This window comes from Mastigoproctus giganteus, chromosome 9 (assembly GCF_048544385.1).
Source record: "Mastigoproctus giganteus isolate SK-2022 chromosome 9, ASM4854438v1, whole genome shotgun sequence".
Lineage (NCBI taxonomy): Eukaryota > Metazoa > Arthropoda > Arachnida > Uropygi > Thelyphonidae > Mastigoproctus > Mastigoproctus giganteus.
This window is the reverse complement of record NC_143583.1, coordinates 227,564,264-227,590,733: the sequence shown is the minus strand read 5'-3', so window position 1 is coordinate 227,590,733 and position 26,470 is coordinate 227,564,264. Positions and strand designations below refer to the sequence as shown.

The following is a 26,470-nucleotide window of genomic DNA, read 5'->3' as shown; positions in this document are numbered from 1 at the left end:
CGGCAGCATATAACTTCCGCGAACAACTCGTTCCACCTCATCGCACAGTTGCTCAATCTGTCTGGTTGAAGGCCGAGCAGGTCGATGAGTTTGGTCGTCATCCTCATTCTTCTGAAACCATCGACGAATGATCCATGCTGTGTCACATGGCGCATTATCTTTCTAGAGGTAGCCGTTAGCAGTGGCAGCGGTAAGCGCGAAGGGGTACACCTGGTCGACAACAGTTTTCAAATAGGCAGTGTGGCATTCAGGCGATGCACCGACATCCGAGGATGTAACGCGTGCCACGAAATCCCTTCCTACACATTACATTTCTACCACCAACTTGCATTAGACATATGGATGACTGTCCACTGATTCCTGCTGCTATTGCTATTAAAAAAAAAAAAAAAAAAAAAAAAAAAAACCTAATAAAATGAACTGTGCTGGGGGTTTTCAGTTAATCAATTTGACACGGATATTATCGTTATTCTATATTTAGCGATCGATATTCTATATTTTGGGCTCGAGCCACATTCAAATTAAACGCGCCGATCCCTCTTCGAACATACCGTGGCTTTACTGTCATTGTAGAGTAGCTGGAACTGCGATTTGTCGAAACGGGCGACCAATCGGATGTCCGGTGTCAGTACTCCCGTGGCCATGTACCCGCAGCTGCTTGTTTTTAGTTGAGAAGGGTTCTTCTGCCATGCATACGTGACTGGATCTGATGCGTTGTGCATTTAGATATACTCCTTTGCAGTCTGAGAGACGGGTCGGCTCGTCTCTCGGACTGCATCCAGCTCCATTAAAACATCCAATCTAAAATTCAGTTAAAGGCAATATTTGTACCACGGTGATGAAAGAAAATGAAAATATGGATGATAAATGAAAATCTGGGGTGGGGAACTTACCGGCAACATAAAAGTGTCAGCCTCGCTGGCACTCAGGAAATTTTGCAGACAGTTCCTCGCAGTCGTTAGCTACGTTTTACTAAAGAAAAATTGCTTCGCGTGCAGTAACTCAGAAAAATCCGAAAATTGGATAGACCGAAAAATCCGATTGTTGGATAGACGAAAACATTTGTGACATTAATTCTCCTTTGTGTACAGGTAACATTCACTGTGACCAATAAATTCAAATAGGTCAGTGGGAAGCACTTGTTCACATTATGATGGAAGCGCCAACAAAAGCGACATCCCGATTCTTCTCATTTTTACCTACAAAACTGCTCATCCCTCGTTTGAACATAACCGACTGCATTTGTAGAGCGGCACGTATTTGATTTTGTGACAAAAAGTTGAGCAAAGAATTGCAACGAAGTGTGCGAAACACTCGAGACTTATCCTTTGTCAGCAGGTCCTTGCGTCCCCTTACCCAGTAGCCCACTTTCGTGACGACAAAGAAACTTCACGCTGCCAAACTTGAATGAAAACCCATTGGGAATTGTAAGGCGTGGTCCCTGGAATGTGAACACAGATCCGTGTCTTTCCTTTGATAAATGATGTTCTTTCAAATAAGGATACGGAATGGATCTGTTTCGTGTGGTGTTTTTGCTTATGACACCGCTACGATCCCTTCTTCGGTTACACGAATATTCACTTCTTCGCATCGTATCATCTGTACCATTTATTAAAACACGCAGGTCCTGTTTGTCGGTTGAAGGAAATGACGTATGAGCGAGTTTGAAGAAGGATTATTTCTTCAAAGCCAACAGTATTTGGGGGAAGTACGGCGTTTACATGTAGGGAGCACAATTTTTAATAAAATTTTGTTCTATCACAAAGTATTAAAACGAATATGGAATATAATTAAAAGGGTTACTGGATGTGCTGGAAGCGTCCACCTTCTTCGTGTAGACGTGCATTCTCCTGTTTTAGTATGCTTGATTCAACTCTACATTTGCAATGCTGCGAATGCGACCAGCGTTTGTCCATTTTGGTACCGGTCGTTGTGGATGTTTATTATCGAGCTTCACTTGGCATTGAAAAAATGATTTTGATACAAGGGAGCGTTCCAAAATAAACATACGTTCTTCTCAGGCAACCCCATTTACACATCATATTGAGAAATGCTATAGTCCTCTTCAAATACTTCTACAACGAAACCACTTTCTGCCAGCCGCTAAATACATCTTGCTCTGTGCAGATAATATTATCTGCTCTGCTTCTTTTTAATCAAGTTCGTTGCGCAGTATACAGTATAGATTATTCCGTTTCTGAAAGTCTGTTTCAAAGTTGTTATATATATGTATATATTGTACAAAGGCGTTTAGATGCCATTGGTAAAGGTTTTTTGCATTTTTTTGTTGCGAAATTTCTCACCAGTTTTTTTTCATAGATGGATATCGACATCGTGTCCTCTCTTTTTGATGTAGATCCTCTTAGGCTGTCCCTCACATCTCTTAGAGTTGGCTGTCTTCGATTTTGGTATCTCATAAATACCACCACCAATCTGTCTACGCACGCTGTTTGGTGCAGAACGGATTTGCACAATGATTAACCAAATTCTTTTATCAAGTTATATTCGGCCTAAGTGGCTGATATTTCAGTTCATCCGCTTACCGAAGAATAAACAGAGTATTCCTTACGCTTATGTTTCCCGGCAAAGATTTCTCTGAAACTCGTCTGTTCGCATCCATCAGAGTGTCTCCCTTTCGTTCTTGTTTTTTCCCTCCCTCTTTGTTCCATTCTTCCAGAAAGTTCCTAGCTTCGTATCTTACGACGCCGATAATGTTTGTGTTTTCTGTCGCAAATTGCCAGCGTTTGTCAACTTGTAGGTCGCGAAATTTTTGATAAATTATCCAAGTTTAATACTTTTTTTGACGATATGTTTACAAAATATGTAACAACAAGAAATAAAATGCTACGTTGTAAAATGTGTATTCTTTATGATATACAATTAATGGACGTACCTTTTGTTAATTATATTTATAGTAAGATGCATTTAGAGCTGAAGCCTCAAGCTGCGAGCAAATTTAGACTATGTATATATTAAGTGCAATAGTGCTATTGCACTTAATATATACAGGGTGTCTCAAAAATATTGGTACAAACGTTTAGGGGAGGTAGGTATCATCTAAAGGAATGCGAATCGTATAGGAACCCATAACCGGAAACGTCACGGGAAAGTAGTAGCAGAGGCACAAGAAGAAGCCGAAACGACAGAAGACACTAATTAGGGGCAAACAATTATTTGACATAATATTAACAATGGAGTACGAGATGGATGCATTTCATGATGTTACAACAGATGCTCGAAGGTTCCACCATGAGACGCGATGCATGCGTGACACCGACGCAGCATGGATTGGCGGACACGGTCGAACACACCTGGAGTTTCTTTGACAGTAGCAGCAGCGCAGACGAGTCTCGCCACGAGATCCATTTCCGTCTCCACAGGCAATTCATACACGATAGATTTGAGATTCATACACAGAAAGAAATCAAGGCTCGATAAATCACGTGAGCATGGGGGGAAAGCAACGGGTGCACCACGGCCAACCCATCGACGCCCAAAACGCCTGTTCAAATGGTCACGAACGCACCTTCCATAATCGGCAGGCGCTCCGTCACGTTGAAACCAAATGTTGCGTCTCACATTTGCCTGAACATCGTCAAGTAACCCTGGTAGAACTTGTTCAAGAAAGATCCGATATTTAGCGGAGTTCATGCGGGATGGTAACAGGTATGGGCCGACTAAGCAGTCACCGACCATACCTGCCCACACATTTATTGCGAAGCGATGTTGTGCCACATGGGGGCGCACACCGTGTGGGCCCTCTGCTAATCCGTACACTAGGTGCATGTCTGCCAGCTCACAGTTCGTATATTGATGCATGCTCTTCGTGCGGCGACTACTGCTTGAATGAGTAAACCAGAAATTTTTCCTCTCGCGAACTGATGAACAGCGCCGTGTACCGACTTACGGTGACGTTTCCGGTTATGCTTTCCTATGCGAGTCACATTCCTTTAGATGTTACCTACCTCCCCTAAACGTTTGTACCAATATTTTTGAGACACCCTGTATACATAGTTTAAATTTGCTCGCAGCTTGAGGCTTTAGCCCTAAATGCATCTTAATCTAAACACATCATACACCATCAGGCATCTCTCATATTGTGGAGTTATACTTCATTACAGTTTTGCCATCATTGCTCGGGTACCTACCCACCCACTGAAGAAGGGCCAAAAAGCCCTGAAACGGCACCAGGGAGAGACCGTTTCTTTTCCTCTTCCACTCCCACTATTAATTTCCCTCTACCTTTTTTTGCTTTTCTAAGTCTAATAGGGACAAGTGGATAGTCGAGTTATTATCCCACACATATACAAAATAGCCCTGAAACGGTGCCGTCTGGGTGGTGGTATCCATCTGAGAATAAGTAACATTAGTCTTTTCCTTATGTGAAGCGTTACTTATTCGGAGTAGTGCAATATCATGGCAACTCGTTCACAATATGAGATACAACTTAAAACGATTCTGCCTTACAAATATTCTGTTTATTCAGAAATGGCTGTGTATTAATGATGCAATTGCACTTAATATATACTTTATATTTATAGTTTAAATATGAAAAATTGAGCGACGCAATGACTCCTGAAACAAAGAAGTCGTTTAAAAAGAGTTTCTGAGGCAATAAAATGGCAATACAAACACAAAATACGTTCCTCTGCGTATTTTGTGTTTATATTTCAGTCAGTTCTCAGTCTCTCTCTCTCTTTTTTTTTTTTTTTAAGAATTTACGAGAGAATGTTTTGCTTCCTTCATTTTTATTTTTAGTAATTTTTGCGAATTTTATAACTGTTTAATGTCATCGGCGCTTTCGTTTATTGAGATGCCCTAAATTTTTGTTTTTATAATTTCTGTTTTTAAGATTTATTGTTCTTTTGTTCTTTGTCCGCTTGTTCTTTTTATAGTGAGCTCGGTATCTTAAGCGAAACTTTGTCTTATTCTCAAAAAATCGATGGGTTGCAGTTGTACATTTTCTCAGTGGAGTGTTTTTATGGCTCCCTAGTGCCGAAGGGGATTAAAAAATCGAACCGCTTAATATTGAATACAATCGGTAACCACCGAGAGAACTTTCGTTTTTATTTATTTCATTTTTAAAATTAAACTTACTTCGATTTTTAATTGCGAACGATGCCGCGTTAGCGAAGCAGTTTGAGGTTCCCGATGTCGAGTGACGGGGGGGGGGGTATACAAAAGATTTCCGTCTTTTTCTAAATAAGCGGTATAAAAATGTTCCGTTTGTGTTTTCGGTAATTCAAATCCAACTGAACTTGCGGAGGCATGTGTACGCCCTTTCCACCTTCCCCGGGGAAAATTTTAAAAACATATTTTTGGGGATCGGTTGAAAAGAAGCCTAAAATAGTGCGTCTCTTCGTAGCCGTTGGAATTTAACAAAAATGAGAATTCGTCTAGGCCGTAATGAAAATGCGTACTTACCTCTTCGGAGACTTATGTCGTGACCCCTTGAGCGTGGCACACTTAGCAAGAGCAGAACGAGGCTCACAAAACGCTTCATTGTGTCTTCTTTTTTTGTCCAAGCGCAAGATTCGTTCGTAGGACCAGTTTGCACTCGATTAGTTCCTCCCAGAACCGAGACACCGAGTGTAGGAAATTTCATAGACCTGCCGGGTGTACTTGCGAACACATATTCCTTACGCTTTTTACTACAGTCAGATCACGTGAGCTCTACTGATCAGCCAACCTTGCCGGAGGTCAATGTCGGTCAGGCGCCTACGAGGTCAGCTGTCTGACACGGCGTCAAAATGGTCGCTACTCCCACACCTCGGCCTGTCGAGTTAAACGGGGTGACTTCGAGGGGGGTCATGGCTATCCTCCGTCGAAACAGACTCTTTCCGGTAGGTGGGGGATCGTCTCGGAGAGCCACAGTGGGTCTTGTTCGTACACGTGTGCTCGCACGGTACTGCCGTAGGTATATTTCTGTGGCGGTGCTACTTTCTCCGGTCGATGACATCGGGCCTTACTTTGCCACTTTACGAAGCGTCCTTCGCCTCGAGCTATGGCATCGACAAAACCGGTGAACTTCGCATAAAAACGAAACGCACAGGTGCTGCGAATAAAAATAAAAAGTGATCGGGATTAGACGAAATGAGAACAAGATGCCACTTCGTGTTTCGCGACGAAACAAAAATTACAGACTTCCGGAATTGTGACACAACGCGCTTCCCGTAATTTGCACGCTATCAGCTGACGCGATCACACTGGACCCCCCTTCGTTGTAATGACACTTCATTATTATTATTATTGACGATGCACTCGTCGAAAGACAATGGCAGTTCGCTTAAAAGTGGACGTTTTTCTTTGTGGTGTAATCTTTGCAAGGGGAAACTTGTACGATTAAGCGGCATTTCTTTCGGCGCTTTTCAACTCCGTTGTGGGGGAAAAACCTCGGTTCGTAAACGAGAGGGGCTTGTATGGGCGTTATACGTACAACAGCGTAGTTCGTCGGACGATGGTTCACGCTTCAAATGCCTCAAAATCGGGGTTTCTATCCCGCAAATAAACAAAGCGACCACACATTCAATTTAAAAACACCGTACGTCTTAAGAATTTTATTTTTGCGTAAAACAGGTGTGCATTCACTTCCATAAAATCAGTTTTTTCATATGTTTAGATGATGAAATGTGACGTCGTGCAACACAATCCCTTCACTCTTTTTTTATAAACATCATATATTTTTGACTGTTGAATATATTGTCCAGCCAGTCTCTTCTTATATATATTTTCAGCCAGTCTCTTCTTATTCGTATTTCGATCCAACTCCTTCTATCACGGTCAGTATGATTTTTGCATTGCCCATGGTTTAATTATCCAACAAACGAATCCATCTTTCTTCATCTTCTTGAAATCTTTGAAAAGCTTAAATTTGTCTGAAATCATTTAATAAACTATATTTTTCATTATCTTCTTTTAGTTAAGGACTTTCATTAGGCCCTCGTTGATAGCACAGGCCCTCAGTCCCCAGCGGCTTCCACTCCCCCTCTTACGGCAGCGAGAGGATCAGAGTAGAAGCAGAGGGTGCTAAGAATCTCTGGGTACGACTAGGTTCCCATGCACGGAAACTGAACTTGGCCTGTTACAAGGTAAGATCGCTCATCGATGAAGACAGGATATTAGAGCTGGAAAAGGAATTAGAAAATGTGAATTGGAATATCATCGGTTTGGCTGAAACCAGAAGAAGAAATGAATCACTTATAAGTTTATCAAGTGGAAATCTGCTGTTACATCAATGGAAACAGTGAAAGGAGCGAAGGTGGAATTGGCTTACTGGCCCATAAAGATGTAAAAAACAACATTTTGGAATTCATGGAAGATGAATTCCAAAATGTTGGAAGATGATGAAGAGATGATGATTTTGGAAGATGATGAAGAGGTTGAAGTGTACACCGAAATTGAGAGTCTTCTAGATGAGCAGAAAACCCGCTACACTATTATTATGGGGGACTTCAATGCTAAGGTTGGAGAGAGACAAAACAGCGCAGAAAGGGGAACTGTAGGAAATTTTGGAATTGGTGAAAGAGGTGAAAGACTTTTGGAATTTGCGGAATTTCGAGGAATGATAGTAATGAACACTTTTTTTGAGAAAAGGGTGAACAGAAAGTGGACATGGAAGAGCCCAAATTGATTAACAACTAATGAAATCGACTTCATCTTCATTAACAGAAGATATATTGTGAATGATGTTACCGTCCTGAATAAGATAAATGTTGGTAGTAGTGATCACAGAATGGTAAGATGCACACTTGATATAGATGTAAGAGAAGAAAGGAAAAAACTGACTCGAGTAAACAATACCTTCGAATTATTTACTCGGGGATTTTGAGATAACAGAAGTGGAAAAAAAAGCAGTATGTACTGGAACTTAAGAACAAGTTTGGCATCTGCACACTGCTCAGGACCAAGATATCGATGAGGAATATTACAACTTTCTGAAAGTGATAAAGCCCAAGAAACCTATAGGGAAAAAGAAATCCAAAGAAGAAAAAATTAGTCAAGAAACACTTGACTAATTTTCGATAAATCGAAGACGACAAATGAAGAGTAAGAAAAACACTGACAGGGAGAAAATTGAATATACTGAGTTATGCAAAGCCATTAGAAAGAGACTCAGAGAGAACATAAGCAGATTTAACACAAGAAAAGTAGAACAAGCATTAAGGGAAAACAAAGGATTTAAATTAGCAGCCATGAGCAGTAATACAGAAAGACAAATGATACTGAAACTGAAGAATAGCGAGGGTGTACTTATAAACAGCAGAGAAGGCATAATTCAAAGACTACAATAGACAATTATACAAGGAGCGAGGGAAAATGGATCACAAATTAGTAACACACACGACATTCTCGATATCTTTCCTGATGAGGTAGAACATGCGTTGAAGAAAGTGAAGAACAAGAAAGCTCCGGGGGAAGATGAAGTTACTGTAGAGTTGTTAAAATTGGGAGGAAGAGACATGGCACAGAAACTGGCAAGACTCTTCACAAAATGCATTAGAAAAGATGTGACCAGGGCCGCGCCAAACCTGTGTTAGAGTGTGCGACGAACACGGGCTACCAAATCCAAAGGCGGCCGAAATGATGTAGAATCTATTTGAATAAAGAAAATACAAATAAAGAAATTCTTGTCATAATTAACTTTTTAAAAATGATTAGATAGTGAACAACTACTAATCATTTTTATAAATGATTAGTAGTTGTTGAGAGCCCATTATACAGTATTACTTCGTTTAACGATAGGGATGCGTTTGCTGAGGCAACTGGATCAAATTTAGGGGAATTACTCGTTCGTACCTAGTCGCCCCCAACTAAAAACTTTTGTCAGTTACGTTATAGCGAGTATCGTTTACAGAGACAATGAGCTGAAATTTAACATTTAATAGTTTTATTTTAAAGTATTACATAAGAATATTAAAAATAAATATAATAAATATTATCAGCGTTAAGTTTATTATAAATTATCTATTTACTTAAATTAAATATTGACGTCAAATACCCTGCAGCAGGTGAGTTTTCGTGACTGAAATATGTATGTATATTATATTTATTTATAACAGTAATAGAAAATATTTTTTTTATATTCAGCCATACCTCAAGACAGCCAGACTTACCGAAAACCTTTGCTGTTTTTCTTTGCAACCTTTGCCAGGGTTTTTCGTAATCTGCCTTCTCCTGCCTTTTGTGACTTGATTATAGACTTGATTACTTGTATACCTGCCATAGGCTTCTTTGTCACCTGATACTTTATGTGCATCCCATACATTCTTCTCTGCTACGAGCTTCATTAATTCTTCTGACGTCCATTTAGGATTAAACCTTGAACAGTATTTCTTAGTTGGAATGAAAACCTAGTAGCCTCCAAAATTAAGTCCCTGAAGGCTTCCCATTTACAATTCACCGTTGGTAACATCGTCAGTTAATCCCACGGTACAGAATTTAAAAACTGTCTTTGATCCCGCTGTAGTCACCTTTACGAAAGCAAAAGCCCTTCCCTTTAGCCTTGATGGTAGTTACATGCTGATAATCAGATCATGAGTATTACTCACTCTAGTTGCCTCTCGAAAATGTTGCTGTAGAAAACAATCATCCAAGAATTCCTTGCAACCTGTTTACAATGTTCAGAGAATTTCATGTCTGACCGTATCGTAACACCCAAGTCCCTTTCCTCCAGTACTGGGTTTAGTTGAACTCCATCAAGTGAATAAGTTATTTTGGGATTACTGTTTCCCAGGTGTAAAACCTTACACTTTGTTGGATTAAAGCACAGCTGCCATTTTTCTGACCATTCTTGAAGTCTATCTAGGTCTCTCTGAAGAAGCTTAGCTTGACAGTGATCATTAACTACTCTACCAATTTTAACATCATCTGCAAATTTAGACATCACGCCCTCTATCCCTTCATCAATGTCGTTTATGAAAATTAAAAACAACAGTGGTCCTAATACTGATCCTTGGGGAACCCCACTTCTTACATCAACCCAATCTGAGAAATAGCCATTTATCACAACCCTCTGCCTCCTTCCCTGTAGCCATCCTTCTATACATCTAAGGATTTTCCCAGTGATTCCAACCTGTTCCAGCTTATAAAGCAACCGCTCATGTGGGACTGAGTCAAAAGCTTTGCTGAAATCTAAATACACAATGTCGAAATTATTCCCTAAATCCAGCTCGTGAGTGACCCTTTCGAAATAGCGAACCAGATTTGTTAAACATGATTTTCCCTTTACAAAACCATGCTGAGTATCCTTGAAGTCAGACTGACAGGTCGATAATTTCCAACTTCACTTTTAGAGCCACCCTTATTTTTTTTTTTTTATGTGAACCCCAAACACGAGAGGTATTAGAACCTATAGTACTTAGTACCGTGCTTGGGTTGGAGGTTGAGAAGACGAAAGAAGATATTTGTTGACATTGGACTTGTACTTCTGTAGATTGTAATTTTCAGGAAATACGTATGAAGGAAGGTTGTTCCAGAAAACGGCAGTTGAATGAATAAATGAGGAAGATGAAAAGTTGGTTCCGTGGGTTTGAAGTTGGACAGTAAATGGATGTTGGCTGGTGGCGGCACGTGTTCGGACTGTTTTGAAAGAGAGAGCGGGAATTATAGAAGCCAATTCAGAAGAACAGTGCCCATGGAAATATCTGTAGAAGAGGCATGCAGCAGAAACAGTACGTCTATGAGAAAGCGAGTGGAGAGACTCTGTTAGAGATGAATCATTAATTAACCTAACTGCCCTCTTCTGAATGGAATCAAGAAGCCTGAGAGAGGTTTTGGGGGCACCGCCCCAAATGTGGGAACAATATTCCATGGCAGGGCGGATTTGCGATTTATACAGAGTGAGCAGCTGTTTGGAAGAAAAGTAACGCCGAGAGCGAAAGAGAAAACCAAGTTTTTTAGATGCAGAGGAAGCAATATTTGTAATGTGCTTGTGCCAAGAGAGATTAGAAGTCAGGGTAATCCCCAAAAGAGATATATCCTTTTGCCTAGAAATTGGAGTGTCACTAAAGATAAGCATAGGAGCAGAAGAATCCTTTTTGCGAGATATAAGACAAGACTGAGTTTTAGAAGGGTTGAAATCAACTAAGTTGTCTTTGCCCCACTGGAGAATTACCTGAAGATCGGCATTTAAGGAATTGGTAGCAGATTTTCGAGAAGTTGAAGCTGATTGAGCAGGGCAAGGTTTCTCAAAATGGAAAGTTGAATGCAATGTGCTATCATCGGCAAAACTATGGATAGGATTTCCAGTCAATGGAAGAAGGTCATTGATATACAAGAGGAAAAGAGTGGGGGAAAGAACTGAACCTTGGGGGACACCGGCATTAGTGGAGAAGTTAGAAGACAGAGAGCCATCTACCATCACCCTCAGTGAGCGATCAGAGAGAAAACTGGATAACCAATTACTAAAAACAGTTGGCAAACCATAAGATGGAAGCTTGTTTAGAAGACCTTTATGCCAAACACGATCGAAAGCCTTTGAGATGTCAAGAGCAACTGCTTGTGTTTCACCGAACCTTTCCATTGAAGTAGTCCATAAATGGGTAACATAAGCCAGAATATCACCAGTGGATCGACACCGACGGAATCCATACTGGCGATCGTTGATCAGACGGAAGGTTTCTAGGTAGTTTAAGAGTTGGCGGTTAATTGATTTCTCCATTACTTTAGAAAGAGTAGAAGTAATTGCAATGGGACGATAATTGGATGGGAGGGATTTGTCACCCTTTTTAGGAACTGGCTGGATATGAGCAAATTTCCAAGCAGAAGGAAAAACACCTTTGGAATAAGAAAGTGAAAAAAGGCGGCAAAGAATAGGAGTAAGTTCAAGAGCACAGATTTTGAGAACAAGTGGAGAAATACCATCAGGACCTGGAGCTTTCTTAGCATCAAGATTCATCAAAATCCTTCTGATATCCTTTTGACGGAAGACCACAGGAGGCATTGAATGGACCGTGTTGGGAATGGTGGGAGGTGTTTTACCAAGTTCATTAATACATGAGCTGGAAGAAAAATGGGATGCTAGCAGGTCAGCTTTATCCTTGGCTGAAGTGACAACAGAACCATCTGGTTTGGACAGAGGTGGAAGCAGAGATGGGCAAAAGTTGCGGCCAATAGCTTTGGCAAGAGACCAGAATGCTCGGCTACCATTAGGGCAAGAAGCAAGTTTTCTACTCTTAGCCTGTTCAAACTCTAGTTTGGACTGATTAATAACTGCTTTACAATTGTTGCGAGCTTTGGTGTAGGCAGAAAATGAAACTGAAGAATTAGAAACAAGCCAATTACGATATGCAACATTCTTCTCTTGAACAGCCTTAGCACATTTATTGGAAAACCAAGGTTTAGATAAAGGACGAGATTTTAAAGTGGAGTGTGGGATAAAGGATTCCATTCCTGCAAGAATAATTTCACTGACACGATCTGAGCAAACGTTGACATCAGGAGTTTTGAAACAGTAATCCGACCAAGGAAAAGAAGAAAAGAAGTCTCGCAGGTCATCCCATTTTGCATTCTTGTAATGCCAACCAACACGAGGTTGGGAATAGCCATGAGATAAAGGTTCCATTGGAGAAGAGACAATCACCAAGTTGTGATCTGAAGTGCCTAAAGGACCTCTCACTTCGACCGTGTACTTAGAAGGGTTGTTTGTGCGAAAAAGATCAAGCATATTGGCTGTATGATTAGGATTGTCCGGTATTCTTGTAGGTAAATGAACAATCTGTGCTAGGTCATTAGTAATTGCAAAAGCCTCAGCATCTCGACCTGCTGGGTCGGTGTGACTAGAAAACGGAAGCCAGCTGGAGTTGTGAACATTAAAATCACCAAGGAAAATTACCTCACTGTTAGGAAAGTTGGACTGGAGAAAGTCAAGTTGCAACGAGAGGAAGTCAAAGAGCTCCAAGTGATTAGTGGAGTTGGGAGAACGGTAGAGACAACAGATGAATTTGACACAATGAGGTAGAGAGATTTTAAGCCAGAGAAGATCAAAGAGAGGAGATTCCAAATTGCCAAGTCTCTGACAGGGAATATCAGAACGGACATATGCACAAGTACCACCTTTGAGGCGAAAGGAATCATACAGCGAATAATTTGGGCATCTGAGATGAGCAGTAGTTGAATCAACCGCTAACTGAGATTCTGTCAGAAAACGTACATGGGGTTTGGCAGACTGCAAGTGGAAATGGACATCGTTGAGATTAGAATTGAGACCACGTATATTTGTGAAATGAATTAGGAAATCCTTGGGAGGTTTAGATCTTTTCGCAGATAAGCTTGTTCTATTAGTTTGACAATTCATGGTGTATTCAATAGTAAGAAAAAGTGGGTGGGACATGCTGTATGAAGTAATGAAATTTTTGGATATGGCATACATGTGGGAAGAATATACCCAGATCCTTGACATAACGTGGCCTCGATAATGCTCCCCGCATACACACTACTCGGACTCCCTCCAGTCACTATCTGGCAGAGTAGAGGTAGCAAGATTATACACTAGCTGATCCGGAAGCCTCCTAGAGAGTTACCAATAGGTTCGGTCCGGTGTACTAACTAGCGGCCGGCCTGCGAAAACCGTTTTAGAGCTGTACCCTCGAAATGTAAGGAATATTGGATCTCGCCACAACGTTCATCATAACCTCAAAAGTCATCAATCATACTGCATGATGGAAGAGATAGGGAAGGGTTGACCGGAACTTAGCTCTAGAGACTAAACATGGGTTCCACCACTTCAAGCCTCCAATAAGCAAAGTGGTGGTATTTCACCGGTTGATGAGAGTCATCTACCACCTAGTACTGCCTGGTAACATAGAGGGGCGGCATTCCTCCATGTGGTGTGGGCGCCACACCTCGACCCCTGCTTACGTTGGTTCACACCTGGGTGGTCACCCACCATGTGCTTGTGCATGGAGGTTATACCCAGGATTACTAACAGTCCCACCATCGTGAAGGTGCAAGCAGAGGATTTGGTTGTCACAGACCGTCCGGACTTCGCCGAAATTGGGTCCACTTGACTTGAGTGTCACCCGAATATCAGTTCCATCAGCGTTTTAGACTCCCAGGTAGCAAGTACAGCTTGTCTGGCATATCTGAGAGAATGTCTGTGACAACCTCAAGGACCTCAAGGACCCTTATGTATGGGAGATACATTTGCACTTTTCCAATCCAAGGGAATCTCCCCAGAGTCTAGTGATGCTCGCATAATTAGCCTCAATGGTTCAATGCACTCGCTTGCCGCCTCTCTTAAGATTATAGGGTATATTCCATCAACTCCAGGAGCCTTACTGGTCTGTAGGCTCGAAAGATTTTTCATTAAATAATTTTGCGAAATTTCAATATCATTAATTACATATTTTTTAACTTCGCTCCCACGATTTCCCATTCCCACAAAACGTTTTTCATTTGTAAATATCGATGCAAAATAACTGTTGAGTTCATCTGCAACGGCAGCTGGTGTACTTATTACTATCCCCTCTCCCTTATGTAAAGGTCCGATCTGGTTTGTCCTGCTCTTTCTGGCATTTATATATGTGAAGAATCGCTTACCCCCCTCCCCCCTCTTTGCTCTGTTTGCTAGGGATTTCTCATAAACTGCCTATGCCTGTCGAACCTTTTCTGTGGCTCTATTACAGATCATCGTGTAGCTGTTATAGGCTTCAGTACTTTTTATTGCTCTGTAACCTTTCCATGCCACCTTTTTCTGCTCAAGTAATGTGGCAACTTCACTATTCATCCAACTTGGAACCCTTCTGGTGGAGTATTTTTTTAATGGTATATACGCATTCAAGGCATCTGTGATTAATGTGAAATGTCTGAATCCGGGAAAGCTATCGTCGCACTCAGGCTGCTTCTGATAAGAAGCGTTACCCCACCACCCCTTCTATCTAACCTATCCTTCCTAAATACATTATACAAGCCGTACTGAAACTCATCATCCCCAATTTCCGGGTGGCACCACGTCTCTGTAAGCCCTATTATGTCCGCGTTACTTGTTTTAACCAGCAGTTCGAATTCGCTCATTTTATTGACGACACTTCTAACGTTACTGTATAAACAATTACGATTTACAGTTCTTGTATATTTAACAACCCTAACACAACCCTTGAAGTTTTTTAGGCTCTCTTCCCTGATATTAGCTACCCGCTCACGTGAAACGTCTTTGCCCCCAGCACATCTAGATAATTAGTCCACGAAGAGCAATGTTTATTAATAACCGCTGTCTGTCTTCTCCCACCAACCTTCCCTTTATCCATAGCAGCATTTTGCCCTTAATATCACCCTGCTCAAATTGTACAGCAGTCTTCGATGTGCAACAGTATCAAAAGGTTTCCTGAAATCCAAGTATATAATATCAAAATTACTTTTTGCGTCCAGTTCCGCTGTTGCTGCATCATAGTATCCAATCATATATGATCGGAGAAGACTGCCCCTTACCAAATCTGGTGTCAGACCGCCCCATCCTGGTCAGTTTGGTTCAAAGTGCCCGCACTCCTACTCACGGAATACCCACAACATTCGGAGAATTCGTAATTCTTGATCTACCGACAAGTGAGCGAGCTGACTTCTTCATTTACTGATTTTTACCCACCATGCACTCTTTAAATAGTTTCTCACGAATATCTGCAATAATATCTTGAAACCTTTTAAAAGCCACGAAGGGTAATTGCCCTTCGTGCATTAATATTGAAATAGTAAAGATGAAAGTGGAAGATTTTGCTCTTCGTTATGAAGTGGTATGTTTAAATTATATCTTGCAAACGGTTCGGGTTTATTATGGTTATAATTAGGTCACACCACACTACTGTTTGTTCATCACCCGAGATCGCATATTCAACAGCACGCTGACTTGCACAAAATCTCGGAATGAATGCTCGCGCACATCACTTCATTGCAATGCTGCGATAGCGAATTCACCAAAGAGAATGCGGTTTGAAAAGAGAGCAGGGTACGCGTTCTTTGGTGTATTACAAAGCCCTTCCTTGCCAATGTCGGTACGTTGCTTTTTTTCCACCTTCTAATGTCGATTAATATTAATATTTAAAATGGATATTTACGCTTTCAGTGCTTCGCTTCGCGAGATTCTTATTTTTAAAGCAATATTTACGAATTACAAAAAAACAAAAAATTGTTTTTGTTTTATTTGGTTCGAAATACGAGGATGTAAGAAGTGCCGGGAACAAACTGTACCCACAATTAACTGCCATTTCTTTATTCCTCGTTCCAGTAAGGAAATTTGTGAAATTTTGTCACACTCACTGAGGACTGTTTGAGGATGATACCGAATGTTGCTGTTAAAATTTTGTATAAATAATTTTTGCTACTTTTTTAATGGGCGTTGGGTGTGTGTGTTAATGTTGAACTCTCTCTTTCAGTTGTGATGGAAATGAGCTCGAAACTGTCGGTTGAAAATATTCTGGGATTATTCAGCGCTTTTCGGAACACGGTAAGATTTTACAGCCATTCTAAAGTTAGTAATGAAACCCTAAACAGTTGGCACGAACTAACGCCACAGCCTCCATTTCTAGAAAATCATATACTATATGAATTTAAAACCCGCTCTGTCAGTACCCAGCTCAGTGTACCCAGAATATTCACAACCGTTTCGGTTGTGAATATTCCGGGTACACCAGCGGATGTTAAAATTAGGCAGTACCACGACATCGCGTGTCTTACAGTTGCGTTCATTCAGTACACCACAGCTGCGCGCCTACAGCAAAGTGCTTTTCAAGAACGAATAAAGAAAATCCCCCAAGCCCATGCCCAACATCCCACTGTGACCTCCCAGTTTTATGCCTCATTCGTTGTATCGTGTGCTCCAGACAAAAGCCATGGTACTTACCAGTTCTGAAGGGCGTATGTTTTTAATCGCATTCTTCATTATTGTAGTATGTGAGACGAATCCAGGATAGCATCAATAGTGCATTTCTCCGCAGTGAAGCCGTTTTGGTTTTGTGCATGGAGTTCTTTGGCAGCAAGCAGTTTTTTTGTGCATGCAGTTCTGTGGGGGTGGGGAAATTTTGTTACTTTACTTGTCTATATTATATATATATATTTTTTATTTATTCGATTCCTTTATTTATATCTTTTCCTACTCCTTTACTTTATAGTCTTATTTAATTAATTATTTTCTGAACATTTCTATGCCCCCCTCTTTGTCCCCTCCCACTTTACACCTTACTCGTTAATCTCCCAGATGATTCTAGACTCTAGGGGGGGGTCTCAATAATGCATTCCCCTCACGGACTATTGGCTCAGTGTTCAGGACTGACACAACTCATATATGAACTATATACAAATTTGTTTATTAACATTATTTACAAATATAGGTAATTGATGGCAGTGATCATAATTCAGTTGATCTATATCAAACAAATAATTATATAATGTATGCGATATTGATTAGACTAATCAATAAATCAATCACATCATTTTCTTCGTGTCACTTGGATAGATGTCAATCCTCAGGCCCAGGAATTTGTCTCACTTGTCACCCATCAATATCCAAGCCGTTGATTTCTCACAAAGGAGTAACACGAGTACATAATGTATATAGCAATAATTCCTTGTGATTATACATAAACATTCTTCTTAATACCATCTCAAGTAACCCCCTTCCAAAATATAGGTAATGAGCAACCTCTAGACTAATGACAATATATACCCTGTACTTACATATATTCCTACTGTTCTGTATTTATCTTAAGACTTAGGTCAACATTCTATCTCTCTCTCTCTTATACTCCTTATGTATTTTATTTGGATTGCACATTATTCTTCTTCGTGTCTCTTGGATAGAAGTATATCATCAGGTCCACTTTACAAATGATTCTGGGCTAGTCTCACCCTAACACAACCAAATTACCCATTAATGAAATGCACATTGGTTTGTTTATTTCTTGATTCTCTCGGATAATTATCAGCATCTAGTGACTAATTGCGCCACTTCTCTACTTCAGTAACATTATACAAGTTAACATACAACTCTTCCTGCTCTATAGGTTAACCCGTCCAAAACTATTACTTTCTCCCCATTAATTAATCAGTAATTTTTTTTTTTTTTTTTTTGGTAGTTGTTGGCGCATCGGCTTCTGTGCCCATAATGCACCTCCCAAGGTTTTCGCAGTACTTTGATCCAAGCCCGAGGCGGGATTCGAACCCGTGACCTGTGGGTGAGCTAGGTAGGTACTTTACCCACCCAGCTAGCCCGGTCGGTCAGTAAGTAAACCATAACTATGAACAATCCTTCGTTAAACTATTTCTATGATATTTCTTTGCTTATCTATAGAACATGCACTGAATTAACTGTATGTTTCCCTAACATCTCACTTAATAATTGTGGACATGTGTGTGGACATGTGTTTTGTAAAGGGCGGCTCCTAGAACGTCTGTTCAACTCCGCCTGGTATCTCTGTGAAGTACAGTATCACTACAATTGGGCCAGATATGTGTGTGACGTCGGTTTGTGTGTATTATGTGTGTGTTCTGTTGTTCTGTTCTGGCCTTTTGGCTACCCAGAAGCATCAGTCACCTGGACAGATGATTCTGGGTACTCGTCCACACCACGGGAAGGTGGGCCAGTCCCAATAAAACACGTACCGTCTCAAACGAAACTCTGATTCACCTGATGTTGTCAAAAGGTGGACCAGATTCCTCTGGGGGCCCATTCCAGAGGAAGTGAAAAAAAAAAAAAAAAAAAAAAAGATCCCGTGATGTAATTAATAAATAAAATAAAAAATAAAATAAATAAATAAAAAATCCCGTGATGTAATTAAAAAAAAAAAATCCCGTGGTGTAATTAAAAAAAAAAAAAAATTGAGAGAGAAGCTACACTAGTGGAGAGTGGGAAGACGAAAAAATAAAAAAATAAAATAATTAAATAAAATAAATTAAAAATAAAAGTTTTAAGCTGCTGTCTGGGGATCCCCATTCGGAGCCTGCGTTATTCTGTAGGAGGCTTTCCTGCGCGTGAATACTTGCATTGAGAAGTTCTGGAAGGCAGCAAGGTTCTGTGGTGTCTGCAACAGAATGTCCAGTTGGTTTTCAGTGAGAGGGATGGTATTTGCTAGGTCTTGCCTCAGGTCCTCATAGAGAGCGCACTCATAGAGAAGGTGGAACCAATTCTCCTTGGCCCCGCAGTAGCAAACGTCTATGGGTATTAGGCCTAGTTGGAAGAGCTTCTCGTTCAATGAGCCATGCCCAGTGACTAGGAATGATGTCTCAAGAGTTAGAGAGAGCCACTTCTGTGCTGACTTAGAGGAGGGGAAAGTCACATCTGGTAGGAACCTCCTTGTAGCTGCTCCTTTGATGGAAGTGTCCCATCTTGTCTGCCAGATATTTATCATCTCATTGTAACACCATCTTTTCTCTGCCTTAGGGTCAGTGTTCAGGTTTAGCTCAATGTCCAAGATCTTGGTCGGAATTTTCTTGTTGATTCTAAAGGTCAGGCCACGGAAGGTTACATACAAGTCCAGTGGAAGTGTCCCAGCTAAGACCTGTCCTGCATACCCTATGGGTAGCCAGATGCATTGTCCGTTGTATAGAGCCTAATTTGCATATCATATTAACCAATCTAGCTCTGTGGAACCAAGCACCTGCAGCATACGTCACGATCGGAAGGAAGACGGCTTTATAGTACAGCTGAAGTGACCGCTTGGACAGGCCCCATTCATTCCTGGTGATTCTGATGATTGAGCCTGAAAATTTTTTCACCTTGGAGGTGAGATGGATGAGGTGGGGGTGAAAGCTTAATTTGTGATCCAGAACCACCCCTAGCACAGTGGTCTGTGTGACAATGGGAAGTTGTACCCCAGAGACTTGAACTTGCGGAGGCCGCCTGAGGTCCAGCTTATTTTTAAAGAGCATCATTTTAGTCTTGTTTGGATTTATCCGTAGTTTATTTAGTGCAGCCCAGGAAGAGAGGTCGTCAAGGATCCGATTAGCATTGTCTTCTATGGCTTTGCCTTCCCTACAGTCCTTTGCAAATATATAGAGATACATAAGCTGTTTGAACACTTACTTTTGGGGATTTGAATCCTCCCGCTAATACAATGTTTGGCCTGTGACTTTCGGCCCAGCATCGGGATTCGCCATTGGTTTGGAAACGCTTTTCTCCGGTTCCGGGACTGCCATCGTTTGGTTCGGGCTGTTACCTCGCTTGCACGTTTCTGCTCCGTCGATTCGGGGCTACTATATTCCATCTACGACCTTTCTCCGTCTACTCAGGCTGCTACTTCCCATTCTCAACTTTGCTCCATCTATTCGGGGCTACTGTTTTTCATCTGCGGCTTTGCTCTATTTATTCGGGCTGCTGCTTCCACTCACAGCTTTGCTCCACAGACGGGCCGCGTTCTTAAACCCATCAAGACTTAACTGATTCCTACATCTTATATATTTTCAGCACTTACTCAACTGCTCGACACACTGACTTTTAAACTTATCAAAATTTATTCAACTTACTATTCCATATTAAACTTGTCAACACTTGCTCAACTGACTGGCTTTCTTAAAACATATTTAAACTTTCACGACTGACTGACAGACCGAGCGGTCTTAAACTTTACCGGAATTTTCTCAACTGATTACTCCATCGTAACCATTTCAGCACTTGCTCAACTGACTGACTTTGTCTCCCTTTCCTCGCCTCGCATCGCCTTTTTATTCTATTCCCCACCCCTTATTTCTGACCAGTCATTAGCTATTTCGCCCCTTTCATCTCCTATCTCATTTGCTCTTTCCCATCCTATTGTCTTGACCTCCAACTTTGTTGCCTGAACTTCCGGCATCCAGAATTTTCTGGAACGTTCTAGAAGGATGGCCGGAAGTTCCAGAAGTCTGAAAGTTTCCGGATCTTCTTTGTGATCTCACATGCTCTTAATCGCCCCATGAAATTTTTAAGTGCGTACTCCCATTCTCGAATTTTCTCGTCTATCGTGTGCTGTCTCTTTCCCCAAATGGGTTTCGTAACAGTCTATTATTTGATTAAGGGTGGGGTGCTGCCTTCGCTCAGTATACTTTTACTATAAATTTTTCCAGATCGGTGAACCCGCGAGTTCCGCGAGTTCGAAACCGCTCCCCCCCCGTTGCTATTTCAATCATCAACTTACTTAAGGATAGTAGGCCAAACAAGGGATATAATTAAAGCTGGGAGTGTCTGAACTACAATTCTCAAAATCCATTGTTTTCTAAAACCTGGTATTTTACTGAAGGCTGACTGTTTAAAATAAATTTTCCAATATTTAACAAAACCACTATTAATAACAGTTGTAAGGACTGGTCCTTAGAGTTCTTTGGCAGTAAGTTAGCAGCTTAAGCAAGAGGCTTTCCCTAGGATCGGGAGGAGTGCAATGGGAAGGTATGTTAAAAGCAAAGTGAACTTGGGAAAGAAATATAAAGTCAAGCTGAAAAATGCCACAAGATAGGTAAAAATGTTATATTGTTTGCTCTGCATTCCGTCCCGACTTATTAGGAGGATTTGATATGTGAGGATACGTGTCTTTGTAAAGGGCAGCTCCTAGAACGTCAGTTCAATTCCGCCTCGTATCTCTGCAAAGAACAGAATCACTACAAATGGGCCAGGTGTGGGAATGACGTATAGGTTTGTATGTATTATGTGTGTGTGGTCTGTTGTTGTTGTATCTCGCCGCTTGGCTACCCAGAAGGATCAATCACCTGGAGAGATGATTCTGAGTACTCGTCCACACCACGGGAAGGTGGGCCAGCCCCAATAATGCTCGTACTGTTTCAATTCGAGACTCTGACCCACCTGATGTTGCTAAAAGGTGGGCACGATTTCTTTGGGGGCCCAGTCCAGAGGAGGAGAAGAAAGAAGAAAAAAAAATTTTTTAAATTAATAAATTTTTATTAATTTTTAATTAAGAAGAAAATTAAAAAAATTAAAAAAAATTAAAAATTAAAAAAAATTAAAAAATAAAAAAACTGCTACCGACTCCCACTTCAGTACTAACTGTTACTCTCAGAAGCTTCGCAAGTTTACAATGACTTTGGCTGCGCCGTGAGTGTGCGCAGAATGACTCCTACACGCACCGCCTCAGTCAGTGTCAATAAGATGGCGACCGTGCAACAGAAAGAGCAGTGTGTGTTGTGGTACGCTGAATTTCAATACCGACGTACGTCGGTACTGACGTTGCACTGTTATGACAGATTTAAATTCAGCGTACCACAACACACACTGTGCTTTCTGTTGCACGGTCGCCATCTTATTGACACTGACTGAGGCGGTGCGCGTAGGAGTCATTCTGCGCACACTCACGGCGCAGCCAAGGTCATTGTTAAGGTGTGAAATAAAACTTGTTGAGTTACCACATTTGCTGCTACGATCACAGCAATCGATCAAATATTTCCGAAGATAATTAAAAGGGAAATCATGGACATATTTTACGATGACCCTGTATATGATGTTTCCCTTCCCATAGAAAACCATGTTCTTGTCGACTTATTTAGTAGATATGTAACTTGTGGTATAAAACTTCTTGTTACGACTCCAGTTGAGAAACTGTCCCATCTAGTCTGCCATACATTAATCAGTTCATTCCAATATTTTTTCTTCTCTATCTTTGGATTGGCCTCTAAATCGAGCTGTACATTTAGATATATACTGTAGTTGGTATCTCCCTTTTGATTCTGTAGCATAATCATCGGAAAATAACATATAAATCCAGTGTCATGGTTCCAACTAATACTTGCAATGCTGCAATTGATCACTGTTCTACAAGCACGATTGACAACAACTAATATTGATTTTTGTAACTTGTTTGCAAATATTACTGTTCTAGCTCTATAAAACCAGGTTCCTGCCGCATATGTGACAATGGGTAAGAACACTGCTTTGTAATATAAAAGTAGCGTTTTTCTAGAAAAACCCCAGTCTGCTCTTGAGATTCTAATTATCATTCCTGAGAACTTTTTAATTTTCTCCAAAGATATATCAAATGAGGATGAAAGCTTAACTTATTGTCCATCAGAATCCCAAGATATTTATTTTATTTTACTAATGGTAGCTGTATTTGATTAATTTTTATTTGTGGTGGTCTTCTCTGATCTATTGAGTTTTAAAAATCATCATTTTTACTAGGATTTATTATTAATTTGTTATTACAGACCACTGGCAGAGATCATTAAGGATGCAGTTAGCAGTTTGCCCTATGTCTGCCCTTGATATACCGCGAACGATGAGAGTGAGGTCATCTGCGAAAGCTATAGTTTTACAACAGTCAAAATCTCTTTCAAGCCATTTCTATTTGTATTATGTTCCATAGTAACGGGCACAGTACCGATCCCTGAGAGCATCCGCGCATAACCTGTCTTTTTAGACTATGCTGTTGTGACTTCACTATTATGTATCTGTCCGAGAAATAATTTCTGTATAATAAATATAATTGATAAGGGCAATCCAGTTTCCTTATGCGGTCGAGGACTCCCTCCCATCAGAGGGAGTCAAAGGCCCCCTCAAAATCCACATATATTGCCAATTCATACTTGGCACTAGAACTCTGTATATAAGAGACAAAATCAGCAAGGGCATCCTCAATGATCTACCTGCAGTGAACCCATATTGCTTATCAGAAATCTTGTTTTTATCGACTAATATTTGTGTTATTCGTAGGACCATTAAACGCTCTAATATTTTTCCCAGATTAGCCAAAAGTGCTACTGGTCGGTATGACTTTGGATGCTGGGCCGGTGTATGGGGCTTCCTAACCAGTTTTATCAAGGCTATTTTCCATTCTTTGGGGAATATACCATCTCACAAACGCTTATTATATAATGCTAATAAAACCTGCCGAAAGAATTCAAAGAACTTCAATATAAAAATATTTTTTAAATTGTGTCTATTCCAGGACATTTATTAACATTGATCTTCTGTAGAACTTGTTTCAATTCGTCTGTAGGGTTCACATTGATTTTCTGTAGTATAATCAATGTTTGCTTCACGAACGATATTACAAATCATCTGCAGGAAACAACCTTTTTATTATCACATCAACAGTATCTGTTCATGCTAAGGTTTCTTCTGTCATATTAACAACTGAGCCAAATAGCTCAGCTGTATGCAGAAATTTTATATTGTGTGTGTGTGTTATGGAGGTTTAATGGCGCATAAGCTTCTGGGCTATAGTGCGCCTATTCATAATGAAATGCTAAAAAACAAAATTCAGTTGTAATGTCTTGACTTTTATTACGGAGATCTTTCAGAATTTATGATGAAGTCCAATTTTTTTTCCAGGGATTAGTGTTACTCGTCGTTACAAATTGCTTCCACATGTCACGCTTCCTATTTAGAATGTCTTTGGTATATCAATTTTTAATAGTCAAGTATTCACTACGAAGTCGATCCTCTCATTTTCCGGCCAATGCCTGTGACGTTGGCAGAATGAACTAACTTTCTTAATACTGTTAACCCACGGTTCCACCAAGCACAGTTCCTTGGGGTGACAATCTTTTTATTCGTTGATTTATATAACGGGAGGTAGATCTTTGATCGACCAGATGAGCAGTAGAAATGGAATCTAGTCTAGTCCAGTTAAAGGTTAATCTGTCTTTATAGACGTTTCAAATGCATTCCAGTCAATATTTCTTAAAGAACTGTAAGGCCTAGTCTGATCATAATTACAAACCACAGTATCATTAACTTCATAAGTAATAACTCTGTGGTCAATGATCGTCCAATCAGTATGAATCTACAGTTACTTATTGTAATATCGATGTTTGATTGTCCTGTAGTACTATAATAGGTTGCATAAACACTAGGTTTGTTGACTATAAATAAATTATAACTATCTATAAATTCTTCCAGCATTCTTCCCCTAGAGTCCGTCGTTGAACTATACCAGTAACTTTACAGTATTTTGCATTTACATCGGAAGATTAACTTTACTACCTCCAGATAATTGAGTAACTCATTAGAGCCAGCAAAGGGTGAACAATAGATTGAAATTAAATAAAATGTAATTGAAAAATACATAACCATAATACAGACTGCATTTTTAGAATTTAAACTATGTATTGTAACTATATCAATATTCGTGTTCATTACCATTATTCCAGCTTTTGGATCTCCTTCCTCATATTGTATTACTCAAGGACTTTACGTTTATAAACTCTAGAAGGAAGGGGATGAATCAGATTGGTCCACTTGATGATGGTCCGACTGTTGATGATCCTGCTCAGATAGCTAATAATCTGAAGGAGTACTTTGCATCTACATTCACACATGAGGAGTTATTAAGGGAGGAAAATGCTGGAAGTTCATCAGACTGTTACAGGGTACTTAATGATTTTGTAATAACTGAGAGCAAAATGGAGGAGAAATTGTTGAAGTTAAACACAAGAAAGGCACCTGGGGTGTATGGGATCTATCCAGTTATATTAAAGGAGGCAGCAAAGCAACTAAGCAAACCCTTAGCCATAATTATGAGAGCATCCTTGGACTCAGGGGAAGTCCCCATGGACTGGAGATGTGCAAATGTATCCCAAATTCACAGAGGGGGATCTAAGGGTGACACGAGTAATTACAGACCAGTTAGTTTAACTTCCGTTCCGAGGAACGGAAGTTAAACTGGTTAATTGTTACTGCAGTCTTGTCTAGATGATTCTGCAATGCAGGATCATCCAAACACGACTGCAGTAATAATTCAGACATAGCTTCGGTTTGTTAAGGGAAACTCTTGTCTGACAACCTTGATCTGATACTATGACGTGGTCACAAAGGAACTGAATGCAAAAAATAATTTTGATATCATATACTTGGATTTCAGAAAAGCTTTTGCACTGTTGCGCAGGGAAAACTACTGTACAAATTGGAGCAGTATGGTATTAAGGGTAAGTTGCTACAATGGATAAAAGGATGGTTGAGTGGGAGAAGACAGACAGTGGTAATCAGTGGACGCTGCTCTTCATGGACTAATGTTATTAGTGCAGTCCCCCAGGGTTCGGTGTTGGGCGCACTGTTGTTTTGTATATTTATCAATGATATTGATCAGGCTTAATGTTGAAGTTTCCAGATGATACAAAGGTTGGCAGGGTTGTTAATGACAGTAATGGCGGCGTGTTACTGCAACAGGATCTAGATAATTTGGGCAGATGGGCTAAGAAGTGGCAACTGAATTTAACCTTGACAAATGCAAAGTACTGCATATGGGTAGAAGTAACCCCGGAGAAACGTACCAACTGTGTGGTACCACACTTAGGGTTGTAGGAAATGAAAAAGATCTGGGTGTAATTGTGCAGTCAGATATGAAGATTTCTGAGCAATGCAGACAGGCTGCCAAAGCATGATATACAAGGATTTTGCTAGTAGGGAAAAGGAGGTGGTTATCCCTTTGTATAAGGCAATGGACAGACCACGCCTTGAGTATTGCGTACAGGTGTGGAGGCCCCATTTTAGAAAGGATGTAGAGTTGTTTGAGCGTAGAGAGAAGGGCAACAAAAAGGCTTAAGTTCTGCAGATTGCATCGGCTGG

At 40.5% G+C, this 26,470-nt stretch overlaps 1 protein-coding gene across 1 annotated transcript in view; it reads right to left on the bottom strand.

Moving 5' to 3' along the window:
* LOC150081154 (uncharacterized) overlaps positions 1-5,503 on the bottom strand; it is a 58,696-nt gene extending 53,193 nt beyond the window's left edge. Inside the window, exon 1 of the mRNA XM_090380949.1 lies at positions 5,425-5,503. Coding sequence (XP_090237075.1) covers positions 5,425-5,503 — 79 coding nt within the window. The remainder of the gene's footprint in view (positions 1-5,424) is intronic.
* Positions 5,504-26,470: the final 20,967 nt, after the last annotated feature.